At 50.1% G+C, this 19,262-nt stretch overlaps 1 protein-coding gene across 4 annotated transcripts in view; it reads left to right on the plus strand.

Moving 5' to 3' along the window:
• ATAD2B (ATPase family AAA domain containing 2B) overlaps positions 1 to 19,262 on the plus strand; it is a 3,113,054-nt gene that overhangs the window by 2,168,934 nt on the left and 924,858 nt on the right. For all 4 annotated transcript variants that reach the window (XM_069605879.1, XM_069605877.1, XM_069605876.1 and 1 more), the window contains exon 20: positions 10,771 to 10,906. In XM_069605879.1, coding sequence (XP_069461980.1) covers positions 10,771 to 10,906 — 136 coding nt within the window. The remainder of the gene's footprint in view (positions 1 to 10,770; positions 10,907 to 19,262) is intronic.

The raw sequence follows: 19,262 nt of genomic DNA on the forward strand, positions 1-19,262 counted from the left end.
TCGAGTTTTTCGATGCCCCTTCCGGTTTTTTCGGCGCCTTCGAAGCCTGTCACATCGGCGTTGACGACATCGACGTTTTCTCGCCCAATAATGACAAGTTTGGCTTCTTCTGCTTTAGAGATGGGTTTTACACCATTTCAGAAGTCAGAGTACCCTGGACTATCTTCAATTTATGAAGAGGGGGAAGATTCTGACCAGGAAACATTTGGGTTACAGAGGACCACACTGCCTATTTCAGAGGATTTCACCTCTGAGGAAAGAAGGCTGAAGGACCTACAAGAGTCACTATGTGAGGCAAGTGGGCTGGACTCTTCCCCAGAAGTGGAATTTGTTAAGCCAGACCCAGGGGAACATGCCAAAACACCCTATAGAACCCTTATGTATAGGGTAGCGGCTGCTGACCCTGAATACTTATCAAAACACCCGACTCCAGAGAGCCTGGTGGTTCAAGCGGCAACTTCATCTAGCAGTAGGACCGCTTACCCGACTGTCCCACAGGATAGAGATGACAAGAGGTGCGATTCTATGGCGAAGAAAGTCTTCTCTGCTTGTAGTATGGCATTGAAGTCCATCAACGCCACCTGTACGCTCACCAGGTTCAGTCACACACTATGGGAGTGTGCTTCATCAGCGGCTGACTGCATACCCGAAGGAGAGGAAAAAGAAGCCTTCCTTAACATTAAAGATGGCAAAGATGCCATGTGTGAATCACTTCAAACTGGCATCGATTCCGCTGACAGTATCAGCAGGGCCATGGTGGCAAGTACAACAATCCGCAGGCATGCGTGGTTGCGAAAGTCTGGCTTTGCTCCAGATGTACAGGCCAGACTTTTGAATATGCTCTTTGAGGGCTCTTCAATATTCGGAAAGAAGGCTGATGACAGTCTGGAAGAGTTGCAAACACCTAAAGCAGCGGCAAAATCGTTAGGAGCTGCAATCCGCCAAACTTCTTTTCGCCCCTCAGGAACCTCTGGAAGAGGAAAGTCCTTTCGCTATTATCCGCATTCGGGAAAGGCAGAGGACAGCCGGCTCAAAAAGGCCAAAGGAGATCCACCCGAGGTGGACGGGTCAAAAGTACTAAAGCCGCAGCAGCAGCAGGTGCCTCTTTACCCTCGGCATCTGCATCAGCCGCCCCAAACCACTCTGAGGTCTTTCCACACAAGACACCTGTAGGGGGCAGGTTAACTCACCATCTGACGGAATGGCAGGCTATAACGTCAGATGCTTGGGCATTGGAGACAGTTGCCCAGGGTTACTGCCTACCCTTTCTACACGTCCCTCAGAGTCATCCACCGGGGCACAGCTCTCTAAAAGTTCCAGATCCGCTCCTCTTGCAGGAAATTATAGACCTGCTAGAGAAAGGTGCCATAGAACCGGTACCTGTAGCGGACAGGAACAAGGGCTGGTACGCCCCCCTACTTTTTCATACCAAAGAAGGAGTGAGGACTGAGACCCATCCTGGATTTAAGAGAATTGAACAAGTTCCTCAGGAAGGACAAGTTCAAGATGGTAACTCTCTCTCAGATCCTTCAGGCCCTCCAGCTCCAGGACTGGCTGGTATCCCTGGACCTTCAGGATGCTTATTTCCATGTGCCTATCCATCTCAAACACAGGAAATACCTGAGGTTCGCAATTGGCTACTCTCATTATCAATTTCGAGTTCTGCCATTTGGGCTGACCTCCGCCCCGAGGGTCTTCACCAAGCTAATGTCGGTAGTGGCTGCGAGTCTAAGGAGGGAAGGGATCCACGTCTACCTCTACCTGGACGATTGGCTGATCAGGGCTGTATCTTCGGAACAAGCTCAGATCCAGCTAGACTATGTCTGCCACTTCCTTCACAAACTGGGCTTCTCCCTCAATTTAAAGAAGTCACAGATGATACCATCACAGAGACTCCAGTTCATTGGAGCGGTCCTGGACACTTCCCTGGGAAAAGCCTCGCCACCAGAGGTGAGGGCTCAAGATAGTCTACAGATGGTCACCAAGTTTCAAAATGCCCAACGTCTCCCAGCCTTCGACTTTTTGAGTTTGCTAGGCCTCATGGCATCCTGCATCTTCCTTGTGCTAGAGGCTCGCCTGAGAATGAGATCTCTTCAGTGGGCACTGAGAAGTCGGTGGTTGCAATTCTCAGGGAGAATGACAGATCTCCTCCGGATTCCGGACAAGGTAGCCCGCGACCTTCAATGGTGGGCCTATCCAGAGAACATCTTGAAAGGAGAACTGTTTTGGCAACCATGGCCGGAGATGACAGTAGTCACAGACGCCTCACTCACGGGGTGGGGAGCCCATGCCAACGACTTGACCATCAGCGGTCGTTGGTCTCCATCGGAGTCCAGACTACACATCAACCTATTGGAGCTGAGAGCGATCAGACTAGCGCTGAAAGCTTTCCTGCCATCAGTACAGGGGAGAAATGTCCTGATAATGACGGACAACACGGTGGCCATGCACTACCTCAACAAAAGAGGAGGCGTAGGATCACTGCCACTGTGCAGAGAGGCGATGCAGCTCTGGTTTTGGGCAATTCAGGAAGGAATCTCTCTATCGGTAGTCCACCTAGCCGGAGAGAAGAACTTGACAGCGGATGCTCTGAGCAGGCAGAGCACAGTCTCCCATGAGTGGGAGCTAGCTCAGGAAGTCCTTCAAGAGATCTTCGCCCTTTGGGGAACCCCTCAGGTGGATCTGTTCACCACAAGCACCAACACGAAGTGCGATCTGTTCTGTTCAAGGGAATTTCCCCCGAGAGGAGCTCTGGGAGACACGTTCGTAGTGGACTTGGAGTTTCCACTCCTTTACGCGTTTCCACCAGTCTCTGTTATTCCTCAAATGATCAGGAGGTACATCGACTCGGCGGACGTCGACGCGCAGCGCCCTCTACAGAAAAAATGATTCCGAGGCCAGCAAGCTGGAAACGTATTATCAAAGATAGGAATACATCGGAGGAACATCCCGTCAAAAGAACGTTATAAGGTAAGATGTAACTTGTTCTACTCACTGTAGTGACTAACGTACTCTTAGTCCATGGTTCCCTTTCCTCCATATGTCCCACCATCCTACCCCCTAATAATACTGGTGTCATTGGGCAATGTTGAATATTGTCGACGCGTCAATGGGAACTGAGTGGCGCTGGTGGGCGGAGTCGGGCAAGCGCAAGCTCCCAGGGCCCCACCCACCTCTAAGTTTAAAGGGGAAGAAGATTTTTCTGGTGAAAAAGGTTCCGTCTCCCGTCCCTCGCGATGGATGCCTATACAGTATGGAGGAAAAGGGACTATGGACTAAGAGTATGTTAGTCACTACGGTGAGTAACTATTAATTTACCAACAATTACCTGGTGTGATTGTGGAAACCCAAAGGTGGAAGGAAAGTGGCCCTCCTTGTGGAGAGTGGCATGGAGAAGAGGAACATAAACTGCATTTCTTGGTGTGGCCAATCAATCAGTGGAACAAACAACATCAATGGGTGTTGGATCCTTATGGAAGAAGTTGTGAATTTTACTGTTATTATTTTTTAAGTAAGAGTACTTAGTACTTCTAGCAGTGTTATATTTATCCTGGCTGGCGAGTATACCAGGAAAGGGATTATTAGTGGTAGTGCTGACAGATTAGTGAACCAGGAAGAAGACATTGAAGTACTGCGTTGTGGTGAAAGATTGTAGTGGAAAGAAAGTAGCAAGGCCACTTATGTGTTGTGTCAACACCAAGTGAAATCCTCCAGGAGTGAGGGAACTTTGTGTTAGAAACAGAACTTGGCTATTGGAAATTCTACCTTGAACCTGGGGAAGGGCATCCTTGTTGTATGTATAAATGTAATGGACAGCACCTTTTTGTGTTCATGTTTTCTTTTAGTCTTATTTTCATAGGCAGGGAACCCCGAGTTAAGTTAGTGGGTTAGGGAAAGCAAGTCATTTATCACACCCTTTTAAGTTAGTAAAATTACTTCTTGTGAAAAAACCTTTATCAAGTTGTCCTCCTCACATTTCTGACCGCTCACAGCATCATCTGTAAATGTTGTTGTCTTGGGTTACTAAGAGCAAGTGCTGAATCTAATGCTAACTTGCCAGATGTTCACATATAAAAAATAAATTTTACCAATCTGCTCTTCTCAGACTGTTATCTGACTGTCATTTCTGAAATGTTACACTTAACTACAAGGGGATAATGCAGATTTTAGTATGACATGGGCCCTAGTAATTGTAATTTAATACATTGCGAAGGCTTCCAGGTTACCTCATGGGAAATCATATTATTTTTGGAATCACTCTTTTGTAATATGTAATGTTTTTTCTGTTTATGTAATATTTTATGTCTGCATTATTTATTGTTTTAACTCTATAGAAGTAGTTTGTGTGTTTACCGTACAGTTAATATCTAATTCTCCAGCATGGGGTCTGGCATGGATTCACATGCTCATGAATATTCCCCGTCGTCAGAATCCTCGGTAAAGAAAAATGTCAGTTTCAGTTTAATTTCTGAACTGTCTTTCTACTCTAACCAATCACTGGTCTCTGGGTCATACTGCCCCCAGCCAATGACTGCCCTATGCCTAAGGCCCTCCTCTGGCAGCCATCTTCAGATTTTTACCGCACATTCAATTGTTGGGAGTCCTCGTGCTGTAGCTCTTGAGCTTTTACTGCGTATTACATTTTTTCAAAGAATTTACTCTTATTTTTCGATCTATTCGAGCCTCAAGCTCCACCGATTCTTCTTCCGATCAACAGGGACTGTTTCGGATTCCTTCTACGCCCCTCAAGGGCAGATTTTCGTCGAATTACACTTCTTGGAGGATTCCGGAAGACCTTTGAGGCCTACCCCGTTCGGACATGGCCCAGGACAAAGGAGATTTGACACATACGGGATACAAATGGTTCAGGAACTGCCCAGGATGTGGACTACAGAATGTCTTCAAGGAAGATGAGCACTCCCGGTGCCTCTACTGCCTTCACGCCGACAAGTCGCATGTGGAGGAGGACTGTGCGTTCTGTAAGAACATGTCCGGCCGGACAATGAAGGACAGTCGTATTCGGCTCACCAACTGGCTGGAGGGGAAGAGCCCAACAGCAGGTGAGAAGAAGTCTGAGCGGTCTTCTAAGACCTTTGAGGGTGCTCCGGCGATGGGGGCCCAACAAAAGGCAAAGCACTGCGAGTCTGCGGGCACCGGAAGCGCCGTTGGTTCGGGCTCTTCGGCTGCCAGCAGGGCGCAATGTCACTGACGCCATCATCCACGAGCCAATGCTCTGGCACGGAAAACCCAGGTAAGCTTCGAGAGAAGCTCCGGTCGATCCCGACGGAGAAAGCCAAGGGGGGACGAGGCAGTGACCCCCCCCCCCCCCCCAGGTGAAGTCTTCAGATGGGCCCAAGGTCATGAGGGCCCTGATTCACCTGGCGAAGGCCTCGATTGAAGGAGTCGTGGCGGCCCTGGCAAAGCTTGCGGAGGCTACCCCGGTGGAGACGACTTCCGGGCCTAGAGTTACCCTGCCACCCCATAGGGAATCCTCTTTCAAACCATCGAGAAGGTCCCTGTGAAACCCTGGAAGTAGAAAGGGGGGGGGCACGATAGCCATAGTGGACACAGATACCACCTCCGAAGTTGAGCTGGCTGGCGTCAAAAATAAAGGGTAAATAAAGGGGTAAACCTGCAATCAAGTCCCTGATCCTTCAGGTATAATATACAGATATCGAAAATTGGATCAGTAGAATGGGATGGCACTAACTAAATTTTAATACATATCAAATTTTATTCAGTAAACTTATCACAAGGAAAATTCATCATAATATCATAAAAATGAATAAAAAACAATCAATTCATACCATCAATCATAACCACATACTTCAAAAATAACACATCCAGGTGTTTACTATGCTTTTTTGTGAGAGACATCTGGCCAAATTTGGCAACAGATAGACAACGACACCTGATATTATGGACTGGGTCATTGTTTAATGTGATAACTGAAAAGAATTGGTGTAATAACATCTCCAAAGCCTTTTCACATAGTAAACACATGGATGTGTTATTTTTGAATGTTTGAATGAGTCTAGTATGTGGTTATGATTGATGGTATGAATTGATTTTTTTAAATTCATTTTTATGATATTATGATGAATTTTCCTTGTGATAAGTTTACTGAATAAAATTTGATATGTATTAAAATTTAGTTAGTGCCATCCCATTCTACTGATCCAATTTTCGATATCTGGCGTCAAAAATATCCTGGACAAGAAGTTGGAGGAAGTCCGGTCCTACGGGAGGGATCCCGACTAGTTGGACGTGGAGAGCGATGGTGGAGCCGATGAGGAGCCGTGGCGCATGGAGGAAACGGAGGAACCCGCGCCCCAGCCGTCGCTCCCGTCGCAACTGATGCCGACGCCACAGAACAATTCAGGTGCAATCTTGATGGCTTTGCAGACCCTGTGTACGGAGATAAGGACAAGGTTGCCCTTACCCCCAGCGGACGATCCAGTGGTCCTCTCAGTCCTGTTACTGGACGACATCTGGGACGAAGGACTGGCACTGCTGAAGCACCTGTCCACGGCTCCTGCGAAGAGGGACCGGTACGAGAAGTAGTACTGGGACCCAGACTACCCCCCCCCCCCCTGTGTGCCTCAGAGCACAACTATCTCCGGATTCGGTGGTCTCCGCAGCAGCCAAGAAGAAATCGTCAGGGGCGACAGCATCAACTTCCACTTCCCCACTGGACGGCGAGGGGAAGAAGCTGGACGCCATGGGACGACGGGTCATCTTGTCGGCAGCGACGACGATCAAAGCGGCCAATGCCCTCGTGATCGTGGCACGCTACGACAGGGAGCTGTGTTTCAAGATCGCTCCCCTCCTGGACTTCCTCCCAGATGACAAGAGGGCAGAAGCCCTTGAAATCCTGCAAGAAGGCGAGGTGGCTTCGGACCACGCCATCACGGTGGCCAGGGACATCGCCGACACAGATGGACAACAGTGTTTGCCTTCACCGGCGCGGTTGGCTCAAGGCCTCTCATTTCCGCCAGGATGTGCAGACCAGGGTACTGGACATTCCCTTCGACGGGAACAACCTGTTCGGCAAGGCAGTGGACGAGTCACTGCAGGCCATCAAGGCAGACACCGAGACGCCCGGGCCTTGGGTTCACTCCAGCAACGACGGCCGTCCTTTTGGACGCCCAGAGGCAAGTCTCAAGGTTCCTCCAAAGGATTCAGCGGCAGTTCCGCATCGTACCTCCAAGCTGCCCGCTCATCGTCGCAGGAGTCCTACAGAGGCTGCAGCAAGGCTGGAGGACAGCGTTGTCGTCGCCAAGGCCTAAGCGAAGCAAGATTGAACCAGCCGTGACGTTGGGCCCCCACCCAAGCACCCCGGTGGGAGGCCGGCTGGCGAGATTCATCAGCGTGTGAGAGTCCATCTCCACCGACCGTTGGGTGCTGGATGCTCTGTCCCCGTCTACCACCCGTGGCCAGGAAGGAAAAACACGTGCCACAGCTACTTCTAGAGGTACGAGCAATGCTAAAAAATGGTGCGCTAGAAATCATCCCGAGGAGGCTCCGGGGCTCTGGAGTAGACTCGCAGTACTTCCTCATCCGAAAGAAGACCGGCGGTTGGCGACCCATCCTGGACCTTCGCCCGCCTCAACAAATACATCAAGTCCCAGAAGTTCTGGATGGTTACCGTTCAGCACGTGCTGGGACAGCTGGAGGAGGGCGACTTCCTATCGTCGCTGGACTTGGAGGATGCCTACTTCCACATCCCCATTCACAAAGGACATCCAAAGTTCCTACGGTTCGTGGTCCAAGGGCAACACTACCAGTTCAAGGCCCTACCCTTCGGTTTGAAGTCGGCGCTGAGCGTTTTCACCAAGTGCCTGGCACCGGCTGCGCTTGCAAGGGATCCACGTTTACCCCTACCTGGACGATTGGCTCATCCAAGCAAAGTGAAGAGAACTCGCCGTCAATCACACAGCGAAGACCTTCCGACTCCTCACGGATCTGGGATTCTCAATCAACTTTGCAAAATCCCATTTGGTCCCGTCGCAAGACTCCCTGTTCCTGGTAGCCAGACTCGACACAGTGGCGCGATTGGCTTCAACGTCGGAGAAAAGGACGAAGGCCATCCTGGGCAAGGTACAATGGCTGTTGAACATGGAAAGGGCCAAGGTAAGGTCCATCAAGTCCCTACTCGGCATGATATCATCGTGCATCTTCCTTGTGCGCCTATGCAGGTTGCGGATGGGGCCACTGCAGGAGCTCTTCGATGCCCGTTGAATGCAAGCAGCGGGCAGCTTCGAAGACAAGATCTCCCTCGACGAGATGTTCCGCCAAGCGATCCGGTGGTGGGGCAACTATGCGCATCTGGTGGCGGGTATGGACTTCCAGACCCTGGCACATCAGGAAACGGTGATGACGGACGCCTCCCTGGAAGGATGGGGAGCACACACCGGAGATCTCCACGCAAGAGGCCTTTGGCTCCCGGAGGAGAAGTCATTACACATTAACGTCCTGCAGCTCGGAGCCGTGTTCTGGGCCTTCAGGTCATTCCTCCCATCCCTCAAGGGCAAGCTGGTGAGGGTTTTCATCAACAACACCACCACGATGTTCTACATCCGGAAGCAAGGGGGCACCAGATCCCCAGCCCTATCCAAGGAAGCGCAGGATCTGTGGCACTGGACCTTTGCCCAGGGGATGTTCCTGGTACCCTTCCATCTGGCAGGAATAAAGAACCCAATTGCTGACTCACTCAGCAGAGTGCTGCGCTCTTGCCACGAGTGCGAGCTTCGGCAGGATCAAGTGGATCTCCTATTCCGACGATGGGGCAATCCCCAGATCGATCTATTTGCGACGGTGACAAACACCAAGTGCCAGAGGTTCACCAGCGGGTTCCCCCAGCCGAGGAGCATGGGCGACGCATTCTCATTACCCTGGTATGGCCTCTTCCTGTATGCGTTCACGCCGCTGCGACTCATCAGTCAACTCAGACGGTCCCGGTGCAGGATGATCCTCGTCGCACCGGCGTGACCGAGGCAGATCTGGTTCCCGGACCTTCTGGACATGTCAGCGTCCCCCCCAGTCAAACTGCCGACGGGCGCCATCCTCCATCACAACCCAGAATCGCTGAACCAGCAGGCCTAGCTCCTGCAGCACTAGAGTTTGGAAGGTACGATAGCCTGGCATACTGCAAGGAGGTGCTTGCAAAGGCCAGGGCGTCTCCAACTCTTAAGTGCTACGGACACAAATCGAAGAGGTTTTCTGTTTGGTGCCGTGCACAGAAGATCAACCATCTGCGGATTACGGCCCCTCAAGTGCTGCCGTACTTGCTTTCGCTGGCCAAGGCGGGGCTGGCCTCCATCAAAATCCATCTGGCGGCGATCTCCTGCTACACCAGAACTCCAAGGCGGTCATCTCTGTGGTGTCATCGCCTGGTGAAGGAGTTCATGAAAGGACTATTCCGATCGTTCCCGCCAGTGAAGGCTCCGGCCCCGGCGTGGGAGCTCAACGTGGTGCTGACCAGGCTCATGGGCCCGCCATTCGAGCCTCTGCATTCAGCACCGTTCAAGTTCCTGTCGTGGAAGACAGCTTTTCTTTTGGCCATCATCTGCACACGACAAGTGGGAGAGATCCAGGCCCTCTCCTGTAAACCTCCATATCTGACATTCCACGAGACGAGGGTAGTGCTGAGGACGCACCCCTCATTCATGCCCAAGGTGCCGTCGGACTTCCATCTCAACGAGCCCTTGGTGTTACCTGTTTTCTTCCCGTCGCCTTGGTTACGGACTGAGAGGACTTTGCACTTGCTGGATGTGGCTAGAGCACTGAAGTTCTACGTGGACCGCACAAAGAGTATTCGGAAGACATCACAGCTGTTTGTGAACTTTGGCCCTGTGAACAAAGTGAAGGCCCTCTCGAAGGCTTCCATTTCCAGATGGCTCTCGGGCTGCATCATGCACTGTCACCGGTTGGCAAACCGACCGTTGCCCGGCCATCCGAGAGCCCATTCAACCAGAGCGATCGCTGCTACTACGGCGTTCCTATCTGGTGTGACCTTGCTGGACATCTGCAGGGCTGCGACATGGAGGCTGACGCACACCTTCACGAGATTCTGCTGCGTCGACCGGGATTCCAGGGAGGTGTCGAGAGTCGGCCAGGCAGTGCTGCGCAACCTGTTCGCTTGAAGGTGAGCCTGATGAGGAGGTAAGAGATGCTTAATGTTGAGTTGTTGAAATGCTTAATGTTGAGCCTTGCCACCTCCCGTGGTTGTGCATGTGTGTACTGCTATGTATTCTTGTATTCATGAGCATGTGAATCCATGCCAGACCCCAAGCTGGAGAAGGAACAAGTTACTTACCTGTAACTGTTGTTCTCCAGCATGGGTCTGGCATGGATTCACATGCGAACTCTCCCTCCAACCCCTCTGCAGCTCTTCTCTTGGTCCTACTGCCACTTTACGTGCCACCAAATCTGACGATGGCTGCCAGAGGAGGGGCTTAGGTAGAGGGCAGTCATTGGCTGGGGGCAGTGTGATCCAGAGACCAGTGATTGGTTAGTAGTAGAAAGACAGTTCAGAAACTAAACTGAAACTGAAATTTTTCTTTACTGAGGATTCTCAGCCTGACGACAGGGAATATTCATGAGCATGTGAATCCATGCCAGACCCATGCTGGATAACAGTTACAGGTATGTAACTTGTTCCTTATTTGGGATTTATATTACACAATGTACTTTTGGTATGTAAATCTGTATAAAGAAAGCAATTTATGAAGAGTTTTGCCATCTGACACCAGACATTCTGTGTTATAGGTTAAGGGTATCTTCAGGACACAGTACAAAGAGGTTTTTCATATTGAAAGACCTAATGAAGATGACAGATTAAAGTTTTTTCAAGATTTAATTCTCCACCAGGCAGCAATGGCCCCACCAAAAAGAAAACAAGCCGGTAAGCATGCAATATAAAATGTTGTGTTGCTATTAATAACAACTGACTACATTTGCATATTGGATCAAACAAAATGTCATGAGTGTTTTAAATCTGTTGAATCTCATATTTATTAACATGTCTGCTGGATTTTTCTTGTGACTCTTAAGTAGGCCTGACATATATCCTTGTGGTGTTTTCTTGCGTCTAGATTTTGACCTACACAATCACTAAATTTGCAGCATAAATCTAGTGGACTCGTCCCGCCACTGATTTCCTCACCTTTGATATCTGTCTCCCAGCACAGCTGCTCTTCGCAAAACCTTTCCACCGCCCGGGGGCGCACCTTTGCGTTGCCTCCACCCGACTCCTCCACAATCCCTGGGCCAGGCAGGATGTCGGGCCAGTATATATAGAGGCGCTGAGTGATCAACTGAGTTGTTCGAAGTCGTCAGGCATGGACCATGACACTCAAGAATGGTTCCCAGTTCGAAAGGACAAGAAGAAGAAACGTTACAAGAGGTTCCTCAAGGCAACATTCTTGATCGCCGAAGAAGAGGGGCCACCACTTCAAGGAAGTTCAGTAGGGAAGAAGCCTTGCAGGTACCTTTTCCCACCCAGTCCTTTACTCCTGAGGTATTCAGGATGAAGATACTTAAATCTTCGCCAATGCCCCGATGCCGGTGGGTCCACCGCACTTGGTCAAGTTGGCTGGGAATCCTCAAGCAGACACAACACGGTCACGTCCAAGGGTCACACTTGTCTTTCTCCAGCCTCCAGTCCATCTTTTCCGGCGCAATGCCGGAGTCCAGGATAGCACACATGTCCCATTTGGAGGATATTTAAGATGAGGAGGGGGACCCTTTCCCATTCGGTGTTGAGCCCCTCCATACTAGGGAAGTCTGGACTTCCCAAAGGGATTTTATGGGGAGCAAGGGTACCTGATGGAGCTTGCAGCCAACTTGCAGGAGTCATGGGACCTGGACTCCTCGCCAGAGGTGGACATACTCCCTGCTGCCATCCTGGGCAAACCACAGACCAATTTCCAGTGCCTGATGGCGAAGTTGGTCGGTACCTTAGGGCTATCATTACCTTCAAATCCAAAGGTACATTACTAGCTGTTAGGCAGAATCCTGGCAAGTTCCTTTACGGAGCACCACACAAGATTAGGACTACAGGTGAGAGCAATAAATCCCCTTTGGTATTAGGCTGTAGCACAAAGATTTAGTTGGTAGCTGTGGCTGAGCAGTCAGACTTATCTCAAGAGGGAGATGAGCAGTATTCAGGGTTTACACAATAGGCCTACAGTACTATGGCACAAGGAAACACTGACCAAAGCTTTGTATTAAAACGTAGATATATATTTATTTTATACACTTCTAGTAAAACACATTTATCACGGTCATCAAGCAAGTTCAAATAAGTCAAAGAAAAATATACACCCTCCCTAGTTAAATTGTAGACCAAGTGAACCTGAGTGAAAACTGAGCAAAACACGGCACAGTGGAAACCACACACAAGGGATACTCTAGCAATTTCTCACAAGGGAAGGAAAGTACCAGTTATACAGAAATATCTTCTTACACACCCTAGCAACACTTTCCATAGGTTTGTGAACCAGATTAAGCAAGGTAGTGCATCAATATAGAAACTACTTAAATGAAAACTGAGCAAAATGGCATTTCACAAGGTTTAAAAGTGGGAAGGAAAGGGTGGTTATAAGAAGTAGGTGCACCAACACATTTCTAGTTGGGAAGCAATCTATAGAAGGCAGTTCTAACAAATTTAGCCAGAGTCAGTAGGCCTGTGCCAGAGTCAGTGGTACAGCGCAAGGGCCCAGGAGCAAAATGTTCTTGTAGCTGCAGTCAAGTCTTTGGTTAACAATTTGAAAAGGTGGATGCAGAAGTTGAAAGACAATGTTAAGCGAGAGGGGCGGCCAACCCAACAGGTAGATAAAGGATTTAAAACACCTTTACCACTACCACGCAGAAAGGGCGGCCTGCCGAAACAATGTACCTTTAAAATGAAGAAGTGGCTCCTGCGGTGGCGGTTGCTCCAGGTAGTTCCTGCAGTTTGGGGGATCCAGCAGAGGAAGAGAGGCTCTCGTCGTGGAGGAAGGTTCGAGTGACTGCACTACCCAGCGATGAAAGCAGCCGCGGTGCTGCCCGACGAATAAAAGCTACATTCCTTTAAATCGCGGTCCGGGTGGACGGGTGCCTGTACTGGCGATTCGACCAAGGCAGATCCGGGAAGGCGATTGGCAAACTGGTTGGCCGCACCAGCTCAAGGGAAGAAGGCTCTTGCAGATGAAGTTTCTCTCGTCGTGTGGAGAAAAGTGGTGAGACGCTGCAGCAGGGCTTCACCGGTGGTTCAGTCGTTGCAGATGTCTTTGGCTTCTCTCCTCTTCGGCTTCTTAGTTCCAGTGGCGACGTCTTGCTCTTCCAGTCCTCAGGACCCTGCTTTTATGCAAAAAGATCCCCATTCATACAGCCTAGCTGTCACTCACACAGTGGACTGGTCATCTTGGCGGGAGACCCTCCAGCCTATCAGGATAGAGTGCAACATGGGTTGCTGAGGCAACCCTGTCCAGGGGTTCTACTCCCCCGCCCACACAATGGACCCACCCCAGACTCAGTGGCGCCGAAAGGAGGGCTTCTCGGCAGAAGCCCGCCAAACGGACCAACAAAGGATCCCCGACCTGGGTTAGGAGTTTAGAGAAAGACATGAGAAAGAATAAAGTTCTGGCAAATAAAACCTACTATAGTAAAGTTAATATTAAAATACACCGGCAGTATGTTAGAGGCTGTTAGAAAATGTGGTAGCCTCGAACAATGGGAAAATCCCATAGGAAAATATTTGCTGTCGAATATTTACGGTAGTAACCACTGCCACCAGCCAGAAACTTTTGAGAGAGGGACTGTATGGTACCCTCTCGAAAATGAACATAAGGCAAAAACTATTAACCCTTCCCAGTACCTCCATAGTAAGATGGGTTGTACTGGTTTAGATCACAAAAATTGACTAGTAGAGTCAATGGGGACTTTACATGCCCTGGGAGACGGTAGTCAGTCACAGGGTATGGAGTCTGTTTGGGGGTCGCTACGACACCCCTGTGTCACTGCACGGAGGTTGCTGTGTAACACGTGAATAAAGATGGTTCCTATGGAGGGGAGAGAAACTCCATAGGCATTAAACACAAAAATAGCCTAGAACACACATAGCAAAAAATGCCTTAGAGTGGGAAAAAGAGTCTCACTCTTAGCAGGATGAAAAAACAAACCCTTCAAATCCAGCAAAGCTGCTGGGGGACTCTATAGGTAAGGGAAATTAGCCATAACATGAGGATTATCCCTAACACTAGCTTACTGACATCCTAGACGAGGATCTAAAGGAGACACTTTTGCCTTTCAATCCGGCAGTAGAGGAGCCAGTCCTGGAACTGTGGGTCAAACTGTCTTCAATCCTCACAGTGAAGCAGCATAACCTTGGACCAGATGTTACTTTTTGCCTTTGCTTCACCTGAAAGCCTGTTGGTCTAAGTCGCTACGGCAAACCTCAAGTCTGTGTAAACTCTTCATGTGCTCTGGCCAAGTTCTCCTTTGGCCTGTGGCCACTCATGGCAGAAGCGTCCAAGCACATCCCTGAAAGGGAGATGCATGAAAGTTTTGAGGCCTTGATCAGGGACGGCAAGCCTGCCTCCTGACAGATCATACATTCTTATCTGGATACAGATGTCCAACAGAATCTTCTGGGCATGCCATTAGATTTCATGAACTTATTCGGCATCAAGGCTGATGAGTCTTTGCAGATGTTTCAGCCCTCAAAAGCGACTGGTAAGTCGAAAAGACCAGGAAAATATGGATTTTCTTTCCCGGTTCCCCTGTGAAACAAATGTGGCTACATCGCATGGAGGAAGGATATGTGAGAAACCTGAAGGTGTCTCCCTAGCTAGTCCCCGGGGATCCGTCATCCAGGAGGCCAGGACAAGGCCATCGCTATTGGATCCAGTTCCTGGCATGGACCAGTGAGGGAGGATCACCTGGATGGGGGGGGGTGCGGCCCTCGGAGAGTGGAAGTGGGACACTGACAGGTGAGATGCGGTATCCCCCTTCTTTCAACACCTTTTCCCCATCCTACCACGTAGGACGTTCAGAAGCACTGCCCCCCCCCTTTCCTACCCTAGCACTTTCACACAACACGAAAGACAACGGACTAACACCAGAGCTTTTTACCTAACATGTCCCAATCCAAGGGTCAGGAAAAGTAAGGGAATCAACCAGAATCGCACACCTAATGGCCCTTTCCCTTCCCCACAAGGATAAAAGGTGGAGCACGAGTGCGCACTACAAGCAAGGCAGGACGCGCAACGAGACAGCTATCCCAGTACGGCAATTCAAGAGGAGGAGAATGGCGGCGAGTACCGAGGGGGCATAAAGGCGAGATGCAACCTTGCCCTTTTTGACCCAGAACTGAGAAACCTTCCGGAAAGGAATAGTAAGACTGCAAACAATAGCCAGTGTGTGTTGCAGTAGATTCCAACGGTACACGGAGCATGCCTCCGCTGATAAGCAGGACAGAGAGAGAAGCCTGCTACCGTGGTACCATCCTTAACTCCAGATACAAGAAATGCGAAGCGGTTCACCAAAGCCGGTGAGTCGAAGGGAGAGCCGATAAGAAACCACACAGTGTTGAATAAAGTCGCAAAGTGGCAAAAGAAGAGAAGTTCACAGAACTGTGAACATGAAGGAAAAACCAGCTGCAGAGGGGTCTGGCAACACATGGATGCGTACTAGAGAGACTCTGGTTAATCCCGTGTTTGTGAAACTGCTGGAGGGCCAGAAGGGAACGGTCGAAGTGGTCATACAGGGGTCTAGCAGAATTCCTCTGTACAGTAGAAAGTCTTTGACCGGGAACCGATTGAAAGCTGCAGGAGACGAATCACATTTAAATGAGAAAAGAGAAGTAATTGTGCATTTGGCAAGAGTGAACCCGACGGAGGGATGTGAACAGTTTGTTTTTTAAAAAGACATTAAGACTTGTGATTTCAACAGGTACAAGTGTACCGAGCAGAAGCCGTTGTGAACCAGACTGAGGGAGGCTTACATTAGAGAGAGATCTGAGGCCGGAAGAGGGGGGCCCCGGGGTGAATTGAATTGATATTTTATTTCTATCGCGCTCATACACAAGGGTTACAGAGTGCGACAAGGCAAGGGAGGGGAACGGTGGAGAACAAAACAACGATCTTACTAGGCCCAGTAACATTGAGAACGGGCAAGTGCATGGGAGAGGGGGAGGGGTAAAGTGCATGGAAGGGGGGAGAAGTGGAAAGTGCAGAGCAAAGGAGAAACAGATAAATGATAATAAATAATAAAGGCAACAAACAGTGGTAGTGTAGCCAGTAAGTGGCAAGTGCTGGGTGTTCAAGGCAGAAGCAAAGATGAAGGTCTTGAGGTGCTTCTGGAACCAGAGATGGTTTTCCTCAGGTTTTAGAGTGACAGGGAGGCTGTTCCAGAGGGAGGCCCCAGCCGAAAACAGAGATCTACTCCCAGCTTGTTTCTTTGAAAAACGACTGACCCTGAGGTATTTAGAGGTAGAGGAGGGAAGAGCTTGAAAGGGGAGGTATTTGCAGAGGGATAGCTGAAGGTATTTTGGCCCCAGAAAGCCTTGTGAACAATGCAGTGTGTTATGAATGTAATCCTTGCATCACTGGGAGCCAATGGAGAGATACGATCCCAGGGCTTGAGGCCAAGGACAAGTCTTGCAGTCCTGTTCTGGATTAGTTGCAGAGGGCGGAGAGTAGAGGCAGGTAGATTTAGAAAGAGGCTGTTACAATAGTCCAACCTGGAGAGAGCCAGAGCTTGGGAGACAGTGAGCTTCTGGGGGAAGGAGAGGAAACGCAGAGTACTTCTGATGATGTGCAATAGGAAGTTTTTTTTTTTTTAGAGACAGAGATGTGGGCGGAGAAGTAAGTCTGGAGTTAAAGATGACCCTGAGGTTCCTAGGCTCGCAGGTGGTGGTAGGAGGAGGGCCAAGGGAGGCTGGCCAGAGAGTGAGGGGAAAGGATGGTGAAGTTGTGCCGATGAGGAGGATCTCTGTCTTGCTGGCATTCAGATAAAGATCATTGGTGGCACACCAATCTTGAATGGCAGATATGCAATCAGAGATCAGAGAGGGAGAGGAGGTAGCCGAGGGACAGCCTGAAAATGAGTGGTCAGCGTAGCACCGGGAATTTGAGCAGAAAATTGCAATGCAGTGGGCAAGAGTTAGATTACCGTTCTGATGCCCCTTTGCATTTGGGCCTACCTCATGGTGGTGACTAGGAGAAAGAGCCTCTTCAAGGTCTTTGCCAGTTGCAGTTTAAAGAACGTCTTCATTGAAGATCTGCATGACGAGTGCTTGTACCACCTGCACCCTCATCGTGTTATAAAAGATTGTTATGTAGGTCAATCTTTTTACAACAAGACCCTGCGGGAAAGTCACCAGCGGCTGGTCACGTGATTCTGACTGTGCTTCAGTATGGAGTCATACCTCACTACGGCAGGTTAGGCCTACCCAGCGAACCACCTATAGTAAGAGGTCAAGGTTATATGATGAGCTTTCCAGAGGCAGAAATAGAGCAAACAAGTAGCCGTCCAGGGACAGGCCAAAGACGTAGTCAGTCTTGGGGAAATCACCTCCACAGAAGGGGGGGCGTGGCCTGAACTCATGGAGCGAGGAGGTCTTGGGATAGAGCTCCGTCGAGATCCTCTTCGAGATCCTGAAATCTATTGGTGAATGGCGATATACGTGAAACCACACTTATAAATAGATGCCGGAAACGATTTCCTAACCTCGCTGCGCAAAATTGGGGAAAATCGGACTGAAACACTTGAAGAACGAGGTTCATGCAGGCGAGCCCCTACGCAGGCATGATAGCGATAGCTGAGATGGCCCGCCTGCGGAGTGGAGGAGGGGCTGAGACCGGCATGTGAACTAGTACTTGGAAGCGAAACAGCGTTTCCTCAACTTGCTGAAAGGAACCCCTGAAGGAAAGCAGGGGTGAACATGGGTGGAAACCACTGCGAACTCACTTGCAGCTGCGGTACGGTGAGACGGCACAAAGTGAAGACCTTGCCCGCTGAAGAGGAGCATGTTGGGCTGGCAGGGGAACACCTGCAGCATCAGAGGGCTGAAGTAAGTGGCTTGGCGCGGCCCTGGCAGCTGTAGCCGGACTGTGAAGAGGGTGCATGACCCTAAGATCGTAGCTGCGGAGTACCGGAGGACTGCAGCGGACGCTCCCATTACACACACGGATGGCACCCACACAATGGCATGAGTGCCCCGGACAAACGAACTGTGGCCACAACACCTGATGAACACTGCACCCAGTGGAGGCCCGGGATATCGCCGATCCCAGCATCCCACGCTCGGGATAATTACGTGTGACACCGCCATGCTGCTTAGAGAAGGTAACTGAGGCAGACAAGTCGCACGCTGCCCTCGGTCACGAAAGTAGTCACAGCTGGCGCCTGGGCTAGAGCCTGGGCTGAGTGCACGTGGGTTTGTGCCTCTAAGCCCACTTCCATGCTCTGAAAGCTGAACTTGCCAACACAAGGTAAGCTGTGTCGGTGGGTGGACCTTCTTCTGTGAGCTGATGCTATATTCTAACAGACTCTGAGACAGGAAGAGTTACAAAAGGCCTCTTTAATCAGTGCCTAAGGACCAGGTGTGTGCAGTACTGCAGGGCCGCGGGCAGGTGCTTGTAGCATTGTAGTGAGTGGCTGAGCTGTGCAGTTCTTTGGAGGATAACCTCTCACTGTAGATCCTGATCTGGGCAACAAGAATTTGAAAGGTGCCTGTGCAAGATGCGATTGCAACCACCCACACACAGCGGTGCAGAAGGGTGAACCTACTTGGCAAGTGAGTCCCTACATCCCATACTTGGGGCGCGAGAACAACACATTGGAGGTTGGTGGGAATAACCCTTAATACTGAGAGTGCTAGAGACATTGCACAGCGAAATTCAGTGCTGTCTCTGCCTACAAGTGGTGTAAACTCTGTCCTGAAGGTGCCGAAGACCTGAGAGTAAGACAAGAGAGGGGACACAACATCGCAATCCGCACGGGAACGGCTTTGGACTGGAAGACTGGCTACACACAGTGGGGCGAAGTGGAGTTTGGTCAGGTCTGGAGTTAGCCTGTGAATATCCCACTTATGCGGAGGGCTCCGCACACGGTTGGGAAGAGTGTGTAGCTAATTGTAACTAAAGTCCACACCCACACAAGCAGAGAAGGTAATGTCACCACCCAAAGGGAAAAGGAAGTCCACGATCATGGACTCCTTCAACGCAACTTGGGCCCCGGGAGCAGTCACAGAGCAACGCAGTCGCACAGGAAGA

This window comes from Ambystoma mexicanum, chromosome 4p (genome assembly GCF_040938575.1).
Source record: "Ambystoma mexicanum isolate Mex_15411 chromosome 4p, UKY_AmexF1_1, whole genome shotgun sequence".
NCBI classification, from domain to species: Eukaryota; Metazoa; Chordata; class Amphibia; order Caudata; family Ambystomatidae; genus Ambystoma; species Ambystoma mexicanum.